The sequence below is a fragment of the Boeremia exigua genome, assembly GCF_020726555.1.
Source record: "Boeremia exigua strain MPI-SDFR-AT-0100 chromosome Unknown C7974scaffold_6, whole genome shotgun sequence".
NCBI lineage: Eukaryota > Fungi > Ascomycota > Dothideomycetes > Pleosporales > Didymellaceae > Boeremia > Boeremia exigua.
The window spans coordinates 1,933,179-1,948,129 of record NW_025763523.1 but is presented as its reverse complement, the minus strand read 5'-3'; the positions used below and the strand labels follow the sequence as shown (position 1 = coordinate 1,948,129).

At 56.7% G+C, this 14,951-nt stretch overlaps 6 protein-coding genes across 6 annotated transcripts; 1 reads left to right on the top strand and 5 right to left on the bottom strand.

Moving 5' to 3' along the window:
• Positions 1–1,491: 1,491 nt before the first annotated feature.
• Positions 1,492–3,624, top strand: C7974DRAFT_376474 (uncharacterized protein; the record flags this gene model as incomplete). Its single annotated transcript, XM_046140280.1, has 4 exons — positions 1,492–2,757; positions 2,958–3,011; positions 3,180–3,542; positions 3,616–3,624. 4 exons carry the CDS (start codon positions 1,492–1,494, stop codon positions 3,622–3,624), a joined length of 1,692 nt encoding a protein of 563 aa, XP_045997432.1.
• On the bottom strand, positions 3,586–4,930 carry C7974DRAFT_190742 (uncharacterized protein). Its single transcript, XM_046136597.1, has one exon. The coding sequence runs from the start codon at positions 4,870–4,872 to the stop codon at positions 3,904–3,906; it is 969 nt and encodes a 322-aa protein (XP_045997431.1). The 5' UTR covers positions 4,873–4,930; the 3' UTR covers positions 3,586–3,903.
• A 640-nt stretch (positions 4,931–5,570) lies between these two features.
• C7974DRAFT_190723 (uncharacterized protein) lies at positions 5,571–6,744 on the bottom strand. The gene is made up of 3 exons (XM_046136596.1): positions 6,399–6,744; positions 6,020–6,286; positions 5,571–5,964 (listed from the first exon to the last, which is right to left on the bottom strand). Exons 1-3 carry the CDS (start codon positions 6,544–6,546, stop codon positions 5,723–5,725), a joined length of 657 nt encoding a protein of 218 aa, XP_045997430.1. The 5' UTR covers positions 6,547–6,744; the 3' UTR covers positions 5,571–5,722.
• Positions 6,745–8,707, bottom strand: C7974DRAFT_190722 (ammonium transporter AmtB-like domain-containing protein). Its single transcript, XM_046136595.1, has 3 exons — positions 8,357–8,707; positions 7,692–8,308; positions 6,745–7,643 (listed from the first exon to the last, which is right to left on the bottom strand). The coding sequence occupies exons 1-3, from the start codon at positions 8,503–8,505 to the stop codon at positions 6,943–6,945; spliced, it is 1,467 nt and encodes a 488-aa protein (XP_045997429.1). The 5' UTR covers positions 8,506–8,707; the 3' UTR covers positions 6,745–6,942.
• Positions 8,708–10,861, bottom strand: C7974DRAFT_190721 (DNA glycosylase). Its single transcript, XM_046136594.1, has 2 exons — positions 10,322–10,861; positions 8,708–10,253 (listed from the first exon to the last, which is right to left on the bottom strand). Exons 1-2 carry the CDS (start codon positions 10,635–10,637, stop codon positions 8,911–8,913), a joined length of 1,659 nt encoding a protein of 552 aa, XP_045997428.1. The 5' UTR covers positions 10,638–10,861; the 3' UTR covers positions 8,708–8,910.
• Positions 10,862–11,388: 527 nt separating this feature from the next.
• C7974DRAFT_413434 (uncharacterized protein) lies at positions 11,389–14,010 on the bottom strand (the record flags this gene model as incomplete). The annotated part of the gene is made up of 1 exon (XM_046143730.1): positions 11,389–14,010. One exon carries the CDS (start codon positions 14,008–14,010, stop codon positions 11,389–11,391), a length of 2,622 nt encoding a protein of 873 aa, XP_045997427.1.
• Between the last annotated feature and the right edge of the window lie 941 nt (positions 14,011–14,951).

Here is a 14,951-nt window from a genome sequence, read left to right as displayed (position 1 = left end):
TTTACGGTATTGGCCGCAAGTAACGACTTGAAGAAGCAAATTTTCAGGGCTGCCATCCAACGTGCATTATCGTAGCGTTCAAAGGCGGGTGGCGGGCCGCGGGTGGCGGGCCGCGGCTACATGCATGAATTGCGCTGATAACTAGGTAGCCGGGCGCTAATCGTATTCCACACATCTTAGACGGGTCACCGGTAGCTGGGATATGGAATGGCGTGCAGTCTCGCTGGGATGTGCCGATCACGGTGTCACTTCAAACGTGCACGTTGACGTGGAAACTTGAGCATCATCCCAAGCTTCTCGATGTCGCTTATTAGACCGTATTTATGAGGTATTGGATACATCCGAACGTAAAGTTGTCTTGTTTGCGATGGCTGCGGAGACAAAGTGATGCGCTTCGGATGGATTCGGCTGCACCAGTACTGCAAAAAGTGGCGGACACTAAGTATGACCGAAATGGAATGCTTGGTCAACAGTCAGTAGGTACATCATCCTAGCATTGTTGGCAAGAGGTTCCAGACTTTTGGTGATGAGTTAGATTCCTCGAGTGTGATTGTGACTGTGGTTTGAAGCCCCTGTCCGTTTCATGTCGTAAATACACGCTAATGTACGTGCTCAGCACATTTGCAAGGATATATCCTCAAATGTCTTTGCATTTTGAAATGGAACCCTGCCCCAGAGTCCTCTAGTCTCTCTTCTGTGTGTTAAAGATGATATAACACATTCTCGTCGGGACCACGACTTGAGGCTTTCCTGAAATAGTGTGCGCATCATAAACCGGCAATTCTTAAAACTTCGGTTTTTCTCCATCTCATTTGGTTGACATCAGGAAGCAGATGATTTTATCACCTTGAGAAAGGACCGCAAGGTCCCGGCTTCTTCGCAAATGCATGCTACCATATCTTAGACCTGTCCCCACTACCCTCTCATGTCAAGTTTCTTGCTATGCCTTCGCCATCGGATTCAACGATTCATAGAGATTTAAGCCCAATCTTGCTTAGTATCGCACATTCAGGCTAGCAGAGATGAACCATTAATTGATGTTGGGTGGCCTCCCAATTCGATCTACCATGAATTTCAGTCACCCTGAAGATATCTTCGATGGCTCGACGACGTAGGCGTTCTTTCGTTGGACTTTCGACCATACGCTGCACACGCTTTCTAGAAACATTCTCTTAACACTTGTTGTCTTCTGATTGTTTCTTTTTTCACAAACAGCGGGCTCTTTGTTGCTCTTTGTTCGTTCAGACGTGGCGCTTTGACACATTGTTTATGTCTTTCACGAGACAGGTCTGAGGACACCTTAATCTTGTACACGCGCGAGATATGTTTTGAGACCTACGCTTTCACTGAGACTTACACTTCACTGAGACGTTCACATTCACTGCGACCTGGGCCACTGCTGACGGCTCCCCTACTACTTTAAAAAGGCCATGGTCTTTTGCTCAACACTCACAGCATTCATCTCACCCAACCTTCAACTCTACCACTAAGATGAGCCGCAAAAAGACCGAACCCGCTCTGTATGAGCATATCACTATCATCGCCGAAGAACTGACGCAAGTCATCCCGTCCAAGAAGATGACCCAGTTCATCGTCCCTGGCGCAAATACCCACACAACGCGCCACCAACGCCAAATCGAAGCTCGCATCCTTGACATCGCATCCACGATTGCAAATGCAAAGTACGCGTCTGTGATGTTCTCTAACTTCCACGAGTGGGAAGCATTCCGCAAGACATCTACCAAGGCTGCTGCTCGCGCCTTAGCCCCTGGCCTCATCACCTCCATGAACCCCTTTGGCAACTGCCTGACCATGGCATATGAGTGCTACGAAGAGCTTCGGACCGCACTAGCATCTGAAGGCCCAGACTACGCAAAGTGCGTAGACCGCGTGCAGTTTGTGACTAACAACTGGAAGCAGCGCGCCACGTCCGCTCGAGACTACCACTGCATCACCATCGTACGCCTGTCAACGCACTGTATCGTTGTTGACGCCGTCGCTATTGGGGCTGCCTTTGCTGTGCCTCTGGGCGAGCTGTTCAAGTCGCCGGGCTGCTCGTCGCAGGGGTTCGTGTACGTAGCATCCGGCGACGCGCGGCTGCTGGTCGAGTATGAGCCGAATGCGCCGTGCTATAATCTCGCGCGCCCTCAGTCCAAAGACGTGTTTGAGTATGATGATCCCTACGCGGACGTCCAAGGCGGACTTGAAGGAGCGGTTCAGGACCTTGCTTTCCCGTCGGTCGACTGGCACATGCAAGGCAAGCTGCCCAGCCGCCGCAAGATCATGATCCACCAGACATGGGACCGAAAGCCGACGATCGATAAGGCATCGTTCGAGGAGCTCGAAGGTGGGAACAAAGTCGTAGTTGAGACAGCCCAGATTCGGGTCAACTTCCACAAGCGGAAGATCACAGTGAAGTACATTCCCTACGCCGACTGGCGGAAGCGCACGCAGAACGCGGCACTGTTTAGACGACTACGCGAGTGTAGCGAGTTCACGCTGCCCAAGGGCGGACAGGCCTTTGCCAAGTTCAAGATACTCTTTGAGCAGGGCACTGACGGCTTCGACGAACAGACTGTCCAGAGCCTGACATTGATGGATGAGATGTGTGAGCAGCTAGGTATGCCGAAAGGAGAGGTCCTCCGGATTGCCAACGTTATGCTCGAGGTGTGGGCAGAGCACGGTAAGGGGGCAGCGAAGCAGGCTGGCCGCCAACAGAAGGCTGCAAAGGGACGCACATCTGGGGCGACCGTGAAGGTAGTTGCTAAGACGGCCGCAAATTTTCGTCGATTGCGTAGGAATCGAGCAGGTAGGGTCCTTCGGCCTCGAGTTGCGAAGATGCGGTATGGACCGTATTAGTCGTGCCGTAGTAGTTGAGATGAGTATCAGGAAAGCCTGCAGGACAGGACGTGTTTCGAGCTTAGCGTGGTCCATGATTTAGATGAATGGACATGTAGATATGGCTTGATTTCGAGCCAGAAGCTGAATGGAGTTTTCACCTTTGTGTGCAGGTTTGCGTTATCGAGCCTTCCATTCGCCAATGAACGTAATGAGCAAACGACACCGACCCAATCCGATGTGCACAGCCTTCGTGTAGTCTTTTTTTACGTGTCTCCACGTGGAAGATGACGTCCCTGAAAATGCCATGCAGTTGCACGTGCAAGCTGCCAAAGTGAAAGATCGATCCAGCCCCCACATATATTCAGCATTTCTTCCACTGCGCCTTCCTTACCAGTTACCTCCGCGCCCAGCTCTTGCACTCCAAACTCTTGATCACCCACGTGGCATACCTCTCGCCTCCTTCCTACAGCACCGCTTCGATGCTTCCCAAGTCTATCGTCGGCGGCTACTTCCTCGCCATCGCTATGTTGGCACCTTCTGTCTTCGCAAGTCGCGATAGAGCAGCGCCTCCCGACACATGTGGCGCGCCCTTCTGCGCTTCTATCGATGGCGCTGCTGGTGCCGCTGGCGCTGGCGCTGTCGTTCGCATGGGCCGCAACGCCACCGTTGCGAGAGACGAGGTCAACGGCAAGACCCTGAAGGTGTGAGAAATATTCGGTGAAGGTGCGCTCATGAACCATTCTTGCCCACGACGCGTGTACTGACATGGCACAGGCTCGATAGATACACCTACAGATCTAATTACGCGAATACTGAGAGAATTTCCTTGCTTGAATCCATCCGATACGTAATTCACCAACAGCAATGGTTGGGGACGGATGCTAACTTTCAATATCGTGGTGGTGTATCGGCAGAATGTCTCTCTTGGTACGGAAAAGTCAAACGAAATGTTGGATATGCGCCTGGTCATATCTTGAATAAAATTCTGATCTCTAGATTAACGTAATTCTGGGTGGTTGCCACATGTGTGCGAAAAATTGCGACGTCAAGCCTTCGGTACCTTCACTCATCCCTGGGCTTCATTGAAACCCTCATCTGCGTGTCAATCCGATTCATGCTGCTGCACTCATCAAGATACAGCTCCTGCACGAGATTTGTGCTGCCGAACCATCGTTCACCGAGCCCGGCACCGGGCAGATGCGGTAGCATTTTGGGTGACTCAGAGCTCCACCTCGCCGAGTCGGTCTTCTCAAAGTATCTCAAGGAGTTGATAGCCCACACTATCTCGGCATTATCACAATAATGTTCTTTCAGCCTCGCGCGGCGTATACCTCTGCGAACATCGGCCTCAAGATCGTGCCATGGTGATGTAGGCTCCAGCTTTGCAGGCTTGCGACCATGTTTCTTGCTAGGGCTGACTGTCTGACGGCTGGGCGGGCGCTTGCTCTGCCACTTTGCTGTCAATTCTTCCAGCCGTGCCTGTTCACGGAAGAACAACTCCAACATTCCGCGCCAATCCAGCTGCATCCTATACTCTTTGGGATCGACAACAAGGCCGGGTATATGGGTATCGTTGACCATATCGCCGATCCTGATCGTGTAGTTCGGCAGCTCAGGCTTGCGTTTCTCCACGTTCTCATGCCACCGCTCCAGAATGGTAGCCTTCGTTTTGTCCTTCACCCCAGGAGCCACGTTCTTGTGTCCACGGAAGTGTCCAGAGAACCATGCAACACTCTCCTCATCGCCCTTGCCCAGGCGCTCGAACTCAAGTGTAATCGCGGGTTCGTGGGGCCCTCGCTTGCCGCCTAGATTGTGCCGGTCCAGCATGAACTCTATGTGCACATCTTGAAGATGGTTGGCGCTGAATGCGCGCTCAGCACACGCTTTGAGGGTAGGTGATACGCGTCGGCAGACGTTCCAGAGGTGCGAGAGGTCGTGGCAGTAGCTGAAGATGTTGATCCATATCTCAGGCGGCAGCGATGAGCATAGCGGCTCGGGGGCGGCCTGTGTTGGGGTATTCACGCGCGTCATCGCGGTTGTTGGAGACTTGTTCTACATGATTCGTATGATGTTCGAGCGGTTCTCAACTGTTGACTGGGCTGAAAGATGGGTTGGGACGTCAAGTGTATGACGTAAGCGAGGTTAGCGTCGATGTCCTGCAGGCCTCCACCGTGACCATTCTGACACCACCGAGACATGACTTGTCCTTACAGTCCACACGCCGGGGCTGTCTAGATCTTGCGATGAGCTATGTGATTCAGCTATGATACGTTTCCAAGAACGTCTTTGGGGTATCATTGAAGAATTCCGGAACCTAAGAGTAAGGCCCAGTTTCAGACCACACTTTCGTCCTAATCTCTGGATATGCCGGCATAGTCTCGAATCCGCGTGGAATCACATGGCTTAGGGGCTTGAATCTTTTGCTGCATCCTTACTTGGCTACCTTCCCTCATAGCACCCTTCCATCTCTCGCTCCCCTCCAGGCGTCTGATACCTCCTTTTCTCTAAAACACTCAATCTCTCCATCTCTTCCGCTTACCCGTTGTCAACATAAAGCTTTCACTTTGGTATATTCTATGCAACCATCTACTACCAGTACCCAGCACCACCGTCCCAGTACATGTCCACGCATCACCTAAAAGGTGTTACTGCGTATCACCCACACAAGTTTCATACATCAACAAACAAATCCTTATAGGCAACAGTCAAAATAGTCTCACTCATCAAGTACTTGACACCTCAGTGTAGAGCTAGCGAATACTTCGATATGACATTAGTAGGTCCTCGTTATCATCCTCACACTTTCATCATCATCATTCACATCTCCCGTAACTCCACATGAAGACAGTGAAATTGCATCCAGCATGGTTCCAACCACGGCTCAGAGCATACCAAGCAGCATAGCAGCCAGACCAAACACACCTGTCAAAGGCTTGGCCGCATTACCACCAGCCGCGCCAGTCGAAGGGGTCGGACTGGACGATGCCTGAGTCGCCGCCGTCCCCGTCTCCGACCGCGCCGCCGACCCAGAGCTCCCCGCAGCACTCGACGCCGCCGAGGACCTCACCGAAGACTGCGAAGCACTCGTCGTACTCACAACCGCCTTCGTCTTCGTGGCATTCGCTACCCCGCCAACATTAGCACAGCATCACCTGACCACATTCCAGAGAAAACTCACAAACATCCTTAACAACAGTGAAAGGCCCCTGCCCCAACTCCGTCCCCCAGCACCCCAGATAGCTCACCCCGCTCTGCGCGCCGGGCGTCGGCACCAGCACCGCGGTGTTGCAGTACCCAACGTCGCAGCGCAGACTAGTCGCCTGTGCGTACAGCGTGCCCGCGGAGCAGGAGGACCAGAAGACGCAGGAGGAGCCCGTGCAGCACTGGGCCAGCGCGGCGGAGGACGAGACGGTGGCGGGGTAGTCGCAGGTGCGGAGGTCGGAGACTATTGGGAAGTCAGACGAGGCGGTGTTTTATGACGATTGTGATTGGAGGGCAACGTCAAACACAGAGTTGAGTGAAGATGTGTAGTATGGAGGTGTTGTGGTGGAACTCACACTGCGACGCCCCGCTCTCACTGACCCACCCCAGCAGCGCCGGATCCTCCTGTCGCACCTCCAGCTGTGCTCTGGCAGTAATCTGCGGCTCGGACGTAGCTAGCGCGGCCGCGACGAGGCCAAAGAGGAGGGTGGTCGATGACTTCATTATGTCCTTAGTTCTGCTGCTCTGATGCTGCGAGATGATGATTCCACGATGCGAGGCTGCAATACAAATTAGATGGATATGCGAGCCGAATGCGAGGGAGCACCAAACAAATAAACACGCGCGCTGGACGCCCTAAGTCTTCGTTCCTGCCTTCTTGGACCTCGATTTATTGTGTGCTAGCCCGAAGCGGGCTAGTCAGGAACGCCGGGACATGCAGCCGTGGCGTGGCTGCTTATGGGTGATACGATGGGAAATCTTGGTGTTGTGCATATTGGGTAGAAAACACGAGATTGAATTCGGATGTGTTATCGCTAGGGATCTATGTTCGGGGTATAGGTACGCTTCGACTGTCGCTGCGCCTTCGCTGCGCTTTCGCTGCGGCTGAACTCTTCCGTCTCAGTCCAGTTTCCCAGGCACCACGTCGACGACGCCCTCCTTACTGCCGTGTGCGCGCGGACTCGGCACCCCGGATACGGCGCCGAAGCCATTCAGTACCATCATGCCGTCCTCGGCGTCCACGTCGTCGAAGTACTTATAATCCAAGCCTCTGAGCTCGTCGTCCTGTGTTGCGCGAATATGGCACCCAGGGATCTTATTGATGACAAAGAGGAGGATGATGGACACCACGAATGACCACGCCGCGCACGTGCACGCCGCCGCGAGTTGGTACCCCATCTGCTTCCAGTTCTGTTCATACCATCCCCCTTCATATGCGTTATTCACGCCATCCATCGCTGGCACATACGAGGCCGCGAAGAAGCCGGTGAGGATGTCGCCGACGAAGCCGCCGACGCCGTGGATCGCGAAGATGTCGAGCCCTTCGTCGACGCGCAGCAGGTACTTGTAACGCACGGTGAAGAACGAGGCGCAGGCGGTGAGTGCGCCGACCAGCGCGGCGAAGTAGATCGGAACGAAGCCAGCAGCGGGCGTGATGCCCACGAGTCCGGAGATGATGCCGGAGCAGAACCCGAGAATGGAGAATTTACGGATGAAGGCGTATTCCAGGAGCACCCAGGCGAGGCCGCCGCCGCAGGCAGCCAGGTTGGTGTTGCAGACTACGTAGATGGAGCGGATGGAAAGGTTGGCGGTAGAGGCACCTGGACGAGTCAGTGAACGTGTACGCGTGGAAAACCGGGGATACAAACCATTAAAAGCGTACCAGCCGAACCAAATCAGGATCGTTCCAAGGCCCACGAGAAACGGGTTGTGCGGCTTGAAGTGCGGGATCTTCGGGTGGTGCGACTCCTTGTGCGGATCCACACGCGGCCCCAGCATGACCGCCCACGCGAGCGCCGAGAAGCCAGACGCAATGTGCACCGGCCCGCTGCCCGCGAAGTCGTATACGCCGAGCTGATACAGCCACCCGGCGGGATTCCACTCGGCGTGCGCCAGCACGTAGTACACGAACGTAGTCCAGCACAGCAGGAACAGCATCGAGGGCCACAGCCTCCCGCGCTCGAGCATCGCCCCCGCCAGGATCATTGCAGTGGCCGTCACAAACGTGAAGCCAAAGCACGCATACAGGATATCAGGGATATCCGGATTCGCCAGCGACGGATATGCGAGCACGTTGTGCAAACCCGCCTTCGACATGTTGCCCAGAAACGGGTTCGTCGTGTGCGACTGGTACAGCGAGTAGCCGTAGACCCAGAACTGGATGCCGACGGCGCAGGCGCAGAACAGCGACTGGAAGATCATGGTCATGGCGGCTTTGCGGCGGTGCATGCCGGCGTAGAGAAAGCCGATTGCAGGGGTGATTTGCCTGCGCCGTCAGTTGAAGATTCGTGTTGTAGTATTATTTTTGACATACCAGCAGAGCACGGTGCTGACGAGCAGCCAGCAGAGATCACCTTTGTCATACAGCGCATTGAGATCTTGCGTCATGACGTCTCCGCCAGTCGGCATGACATTATAGTCTGGCCATTCAGTTATAGGCGTTGGAGCCGGGAGTTCTGCCATCTTGTAACAGCGCTGAGGGTAAACGTCAAGATGCTGATTGCAAACGCCCTCAAGCCCGCGCAGGCATTCCCAGGCAATTTATATGCATCCACCCACCTTATCCACGCGTCTTGGCCAGGCACGTTATTACGCCGCCGTGCTGGGTTCACACCCATCGACCCAATGACCTCCGTCCCAAGCCCGTGGAACCTACAAGCAAGGGAACACAACACCACAAGCAGCATAGCGAGACATTCGACTCGCCGGCTTATCGTTCCACGGACCTGACGTATCGTCCGGGGTGTATGGTTCGCCCGTTCGGCACCATGGGCGGAGCGGAGTCGTTGTGTATCTCTTGGCAGCGATAAGGACGCGGGGTGAAACACGGGGCGCCATCACCTCGCCATCTCGAAGGCGACGCACACCTCAGCTGCGCGACGCGACGAGCGCCCAGCACTTGCGCATGCCGGTGGACAGCGTCTCGTTGTCCATGGCGCTGGTGTTGACCCATTTGCGCGCGGGTGCGCCACTGCATAGCAGGGCGTCTGCGTCGGGCTTATCAGTAATGCGGAAGTGATAGGCGTGCATGGTCAGCCTCAGGTGCGTGAAGACATGGACCAATGGGTCGAAGCTAGTCGTGTGGCGCGCTGCGGTCATATCGATGCCGCCGGCAGTCAGACCTGAGACGTACTGCTGGGCCGAGGTTTTGCGCGCTGATGCGGTGTCTGGTGCTGACAGTGTGACTTGCGGGAACTGCCATAGTGATGCAAGGAGCCCGGTGGCAGGCCGCTGTTCGATGAGCCATTTGCTTTCGCTGTCTGGTAGGCGCAGCTCGACGAGACAGACGGCGCAGTCCTCTTCTTTTGCCTTCTTCTTCACCACTTTCTTCGGGAACAGCGAGCAGTATGTGTTGACCGACTTTGAAGTGGTAGGTTTTGTAGACGCTTTTCTCTTCTTCGACCCAGCGAGTGTTTCTTCGTCTTCACTGTCAACGTTGGAGCTTGCACTCGGCGTACCGATTGCGAAGTAGTTAGACAGAGTGTTCTTCTGCTTTGCTGGAGCCTTCCTCTTCTTCACAGGCTTCTGTTCCTCGTCAGAAAGCTCCTCCTCGGGCACTGTCGCCAAGTCCTCAGGATCCAGCTGTTCACACAGCGTGCACGCGTCTTCGATATCAGGCACTGCGTTCGAAGACTGCTGCTTCTTGGACAGCGCCGTCCCCTCGCCGAACGCTCGACACGTTTTCTGGATAGGACACTCTTCGCACTTTGGCCGGGGCGTGCAGACCGTCGACCCGAGCTCCATCATCGCCTGATTCCACTGCCCGGGCACAGCACTAAACTCGACTTCCGGATGGTTCGACGCTTCCTTGATCAGCTGATCGGCGACTCTCCAGAGCACATCAGACGCCTTCTTGTCCTTGACGTCCACGTACAGACCCAGCTGGCGACTCAGCACCCGCGCGACATTGCCATCCAAGACAGGCTCAGCTCGTCCAAACGCAATGCTCGAGATGGCGCCTGCGGTATACTGGCCTATGCCTGGTAGCTCCAGCAACCCCGAGACGTCGTCCGGCATGCGCTGTGCCGGCTTCGCAACCACGGCTTTCGCGCCCTCGTGCAGCCGCGTTGCGCGCGAGTAGTACCCCAGGCCCTTCCACGCAGCCAGTACCTCCTCGTGCTCCGCGCGCGCGAGATCCTGCACCGTGGGCCACTTCGCGATCCAGCCGTTGAAGTACGGAATCACGGTCGAAACGCGCGTCTGCTGGAGCACTATTGCGCGTCAGCAGTGCCGGCGAGAAACATCCGCACACGGCGTTTCCAGCCATCCTCTGACTTACTGATCTCGCTGACCCACACCTCATACGCCCTCTTATTCAGAGTGTTTCGTATCCCTTCTGACTGCGGCTCTGGATCGACCCACGCCTTCCGCCACGGCATCGTGCGCGCGCCCTCCACACCCCGGAACCACGCCAGCAGCGCACCCTGCCCCCCCTCGTCACCAACAAGCAGCGGGAAATGGTACCCAGCAGCATGCGCCCTCACGGGTGGCAGCGCCGCCGCAATCGGGTCGCCGGGCCTCTCGAACGCCGTCGCGGGCTTTGGTTTCGTTGCCGCGCTCTTGCGCGCCGTCGCAGCGGACCTTCGTGGTGCCATGCTTCTCCTAGAAACCGCGCAAACAACGCGCGTGTAGATACTTGTCGTGCTAGAATATTTATGTATGTAGCTGACGCGCGAGAAAAGCGTGCGTCCGATTGGCCGGCGCGGACGCGTCTCGATCGCACGCACGCGATGCACTAGCGCGGTTGATCGGGCCCGCGCTGTCGGATTCCAGTGCGAGACCGAAGGACACACACCACCGTGCCAATAATAGACGCCGTTGCTGGGCGCCTGGAACGGGCGTCCGACGTCATGCAATCTCGCTGACCGTGGGCACACATTCATGCTCACGCAAACAACGCGAAGTAGGCAGCAGATAGATCAACACATCAAGGTATCGCACTATACATTCAGCTACCCACCGCACCGGAGCCTCGCCGCTCAACGGTGCCGTTGCGGGCCCTGGCCAGCGATGGCGCGGGGGCCCGCGTATATAAGAGATCTTAACTAAGCACGGGCCTGACGCCGTGGTAATACACAGTACAAAACAGTACGGGAGGGAGTGGTAAACGCAGATGACAATCGCGGTGATAACCGCGGGAGTAATAAACGCAGATGATAACCGCAGTGGTCAACGCAAAAAGACAATAGAAGCGCAGTAAAAACAGCGCGCTGGTATCCCATAAACCCCCCCATTTTAACCCAGAAATGCAAGAATGGCGTGACGTCGTAAACTCCATCGCGGACGCGGGGAGACACATTGATGGTGATGGCGATAGTAACATCGAAGCTAATAAATTAAGTCGTTTTACACCGCGACGCCCTGAACCCCCAGCGGCGGCGCAGGCAGCGGCATATCGGGCGGCGGAGCAGGAAGCGGCAAACCCGGCGGCGGCGCAGGGAGCGGCATATCAGGCGGCGGTGCGGGCGGCGGCAGACCCATGGCGGGCATGCTCTTGCGCTGCACGAGATGCTTGGCCTGCAGCGGGGGCAGCAGGGCGGCGTCGCGCAGGGCGCCGGTGCTGGGGCTGGAGTGCAGGCGGGGGTGCGGCGCGGGCGGCGAGCGGCGGCCGGTGCCGGGGACGAAGGACGGCGTCGAGGAGATGGTGATGGCGGGGCGGATGGAGGACAGGAAGGGCGCGGGGTCCGAGCGGACTTGCACGGAGGTGGGGCGGCGCAGGGTCTGGGATTGCAGAGAGTGCAGGGTGTGGGTGTGGGTGGAGGGCGCGAGGATGGCGGCGGCGGACGGCGAGCGCGGTGGTGCGGTCACGGAGCGGTGGGCGGCTAGGGTTGATAGCGACGGGGACCCAGCGGGCATTGCGGATGCTCTTCGTTGCACTGCGTTGACCGAGTTGGTGTGTTGGGCTTGCGGCCGGACGGGGAAGGGCCGGAGGAAAGGCTTTGGCGTCGCCGAGATGCGGTGCTGACGGGAGGGATTCGACTTGAAAGGAGCCAGCGGGGATGTGTTCTGCGTAATTGAGGCAGACTGGCCCGGTAGTTGGCGGTAGAGAGATCGAGGTGGTGGCGGTGCTGACTCGCGAGGCGGCGGAGAAATGATGCTGTCGCGGGACAAAGCACCATAGCTGCTATTGAATCTCACTGGGCTGTCCTCGCGCTGGATCCCGGCCGGGGACGTTTTGCCGTCGTCCGCAGAACGTACCTGGCTAGCAATGTGCGCGGTGAGACCTTTGGCGGCTACAAAGGGAGGAGGGGGCGTCGGCACAATCACTTCTTCGACAGCCACAGGCGGTGAACTCTCGGTCTCTGTCTTCGCTGGGATATCGAATGTGGGTGATGTGGGACTGTAGAATGAATGTCTTTGTCGCGCTGGTGTCACATCGACAGTCATCGAACTGTCTTCAGTAGTGATTGGCAGCGGCTGCACAGACCTGCGCCGATAGCCAGTGTCACTGCTCGGGTTTGAGTGGAGGGACCTGAATGGCCGGAAAGAATCAGGTTCCCCCGCAGGACTCGCAGTGTCCCTCAAAGGTGACTGCGGAGTGGGTGAGGGATCCCTGGAGGTGTTCCTGGTGCCGGTACCCGACGCAGTCGTTGCGGTGGACATGTATGAAAACCGCGACCGTCCTCGCAGCTGGTCAAGCTGCACTTGATCCTGTGATACGGGTGTAGAAGCCACCGAAGACATCTCAGCCGACTGACGTGCGATACTGCGCCGGGAGGATCGGTTGCGAGTGGAGCTCGCCACACTCGGCGTCCGTTCTGTGCGGTCTCCTTGCAGGTCTGACGTGGAAACTTTGAGCGGGATCGCGTGGTATGATTGATGTGGAGAGTCCACGGCAGAGCTCATCCTGGTGACGGCGTGCGGGTCTCGCTGCACAAGATAGCGCTGGCTTGTCTCGATCGACTGCTTGCCAGACGAGCCGTCAATCGAAGACGAGGCTCTTACGGACTCGTCCTTCACCCTCTGACCACCATTGTTCTCAATCTCCTTCCGCACCGCAGTCATCCACGCATCCATCTCCTCGGCGCTCTCCAAGATCAGCAAGAAACTCGGCGCAGCCTTTCTCCCAATTGCGTTTTGTGTTCGCAGCCGGGAGAGCAGAGAGCTCTTGGGCGCCATCTCCACTGTACCGTCGTCGTGAGCATGGCTGGATACCTGCAGCACCCAGTGCTTGCCAGGAATCAGATCACACGCGAAGGCTGCCGAGTCTTTTCCAAGCTTCAGCACCTTCTCGGGCAAGCGGTCGAATGGACCAGCCCCCGCATATTGCAATACATACCCCGCTGTGACGAGGATATAGATCTTGTCGATCAGCTCTGGCGCAGGTGGGTTGAGCACCGAATTCGATATTAACCGCTTGTGCGACTTCTCCAGCTTCTTTGTCTCGGTGCTGTTCTCCTCGATGACTGATAAGTCGCGAGCAGTATCTATCCGTTCCCTGATCATCTCGGCCTGACGGCGCTGACTTTGTGTCCGCATCAAAACCTCTGGAGGGAACACGCATGCTTGGAGGGTGGCGTGTTTGACCGACTGTGGGAAGGCCTGAAACAGTGGCGGGGGCTCCCAGTTACCCGCGTCAGCGTCTGGCGGCGGGGGCCGCATAGACACCGGGCGGAACATCAGACTCGATCGGGACCGTATCGATTGTTGCGCAGCGGGCGAGGGATTCTGTCTGAGGGCCGACTTGGAGGCAGGGTTCGGAGGTGTCTGCGGGCGCATGGGAACGGCCAGTCCGACCTCTGTGTGACCTCGAGCTTTCTCGACCTTCGGCCGGCTGAAGAGGCTGAACAGCGACAGCTTCGATGGCGCTCGCGCGGGCTTGGGCGCCTCGGTCGAACCTGAACTCGGCCCGGAGATTGACTGCGAGGCGACTTCTCGCAGGTTAGCAGTCGATCGCGTGAAGCGCCATCTTGAGTTCGAGGACTGAGGAGCCAAGTGGCGCAGGCTGCGGTTGTCGTCCGGAGACATGGCGAGTACAGCCAAGGAGGAGGGATATGGCGTGGCTATCGCATGTAATGTCGGTGGATATGTAATGACAGGTGTGGTGGATTTAAAGTCTCGGCGAACGACCAGGTAATTCAAGGAGCAAGATCCGGCAGTCAGGTCGCGATGGTCGGAGGATTTGATAAAAGTACGGCGAACGTCTCCGGAGCGAGCGACAAGGATGATGCTGTCGTAGAAGTTGTGAGGGTCAATGGCCCAGAGCGGCGCTTGGACGAAACGGATTGTGGATGTGGTGGATGATCAAACCGGGAGGTGAAATTGTTATAGTTGCGAAGAAAAGGGTCTAACGAGCGTTGTGCAACACAGCACGGCTACAGGGAAGAGAAACAAATATCAAACGAGAGGACAGGACGAGAGCCCCTTGGTACGGAAAGTCGCAGCAGTTATGGAAGCAGCTGAGAAGGGAGAGCGGCCTGAAACACGTCTCGACGACGACAGGATGGGGGAAGAAGGAAAGTGGCGGAGGTGCTAGCTGCCGCGGATAGCTGCTCCATTCACGCCATGCGCAGCCTGGGGCTGTCGCTGTGTGATCCGATGGCCGCACGGCCGCAGGAGTCCCCTTTTTGGTGCGAAGAGATGAACGGCGCCGTGGCACTAATCGCGTTTCGCCCCAGGCTACCCCTGCAAATGTTTGACGAGACCCACGACGGTCGAGCTCGGCAACAACGTCTTTGCGCAGACGTGCTTTTTGCTATATAATAAGCCACCGCTGGCGGTTTGAGGAGTCATTCACGAGTAGCCGCGGGTGGTGGCCTGGGGTTGTAGCTGTTTCGGGGGTGACATTGGCAGGATCTGGCAGAAACCTGAGGCAGCGTCGGGCCCTGACTGCGCTGATGGCGTTTGTTGACAGATGGAGTGATGCTGGACGTCATTAAACTTCAGAGCCCGACAATAGACTTTACCTG

What these genes read in the sequence shown, in the direction of transcription:
- C7974DRAFT_190742 (XM_046136597.1), bottom strand. Translation starts at nt 4,872, where the DNA reads ATGACGCGCGTGAATACCCCAACACAGGCCGCCCCCGAGCCGCTATGC.
- C7974DRAFT_190723 (XM_046136596.1), bottom strand. Translation starts at nt 6,546, where the DNA reads ATGAAGTCATCGACCACCCTCCTCTTTGGCCTCGTCGCGGCCGCGCTA. An exon ending in TGAGAGCGGGGCGTCGCAGT is followed by an intron (nt 6,287 to 6,398) that starts GTGAGTTCCACC and finishes ACTTCCCAATAG; the next exon opens with TCTCCGACCTCCGCACCTGC. An exon ending in CACTGTTGTTAAGGATGTTT is followed by an intron (nt 5,965 to 6,019) that starts GTGAGTTTTCTC and finishes TTGGCGGGGTAG; the next exon opens with CGAATGCCACGAAGACGAAG.
- C7974DRAFT_190722 (XM_046136595.1), bottom strand. Translation starts at nt 8,505, where the DNA reads ATGGCAGAACTCCCGGCTCCAACGCCTATAACTGAATGGCCAGACTAT. An exon ending in GTCAGCACCGTGCTCTGCTG is followed by an intron (nt 8,309 to 8,356) that starts GTATGTCAAAAA and finishes CTGACGGCGCAG; the next exon opens with GCAAATCACCCCTGCAATCG. An exon ending in CGGCTGGTACGCTTTTAATG is followed by an intron (nt 7,644 to 7,691) that starts GTTTGTATCCCC and finishes TGACTCGTCCAG; the next exon opens with GTGCCTCTACCGCCAACCTT.
- C7974DRAFT_190721 (XM_046136594.1), bottom strand. Translation starts at nt 10,637, where the DNA reads ATGGCACCACGAAGGTCCGCTGCGACGGCGCGCAAGAGCGCGGCAACG. An exon ending in GGTGTGGGTCAGCGAGATCA is followed by an intron (nt 10,254 to 10,321) that starts GTAAGTCAGAGG and finishes GACGCGCAATAG; the next exon opens with TGCTCCAGCAGACGCGCGTT.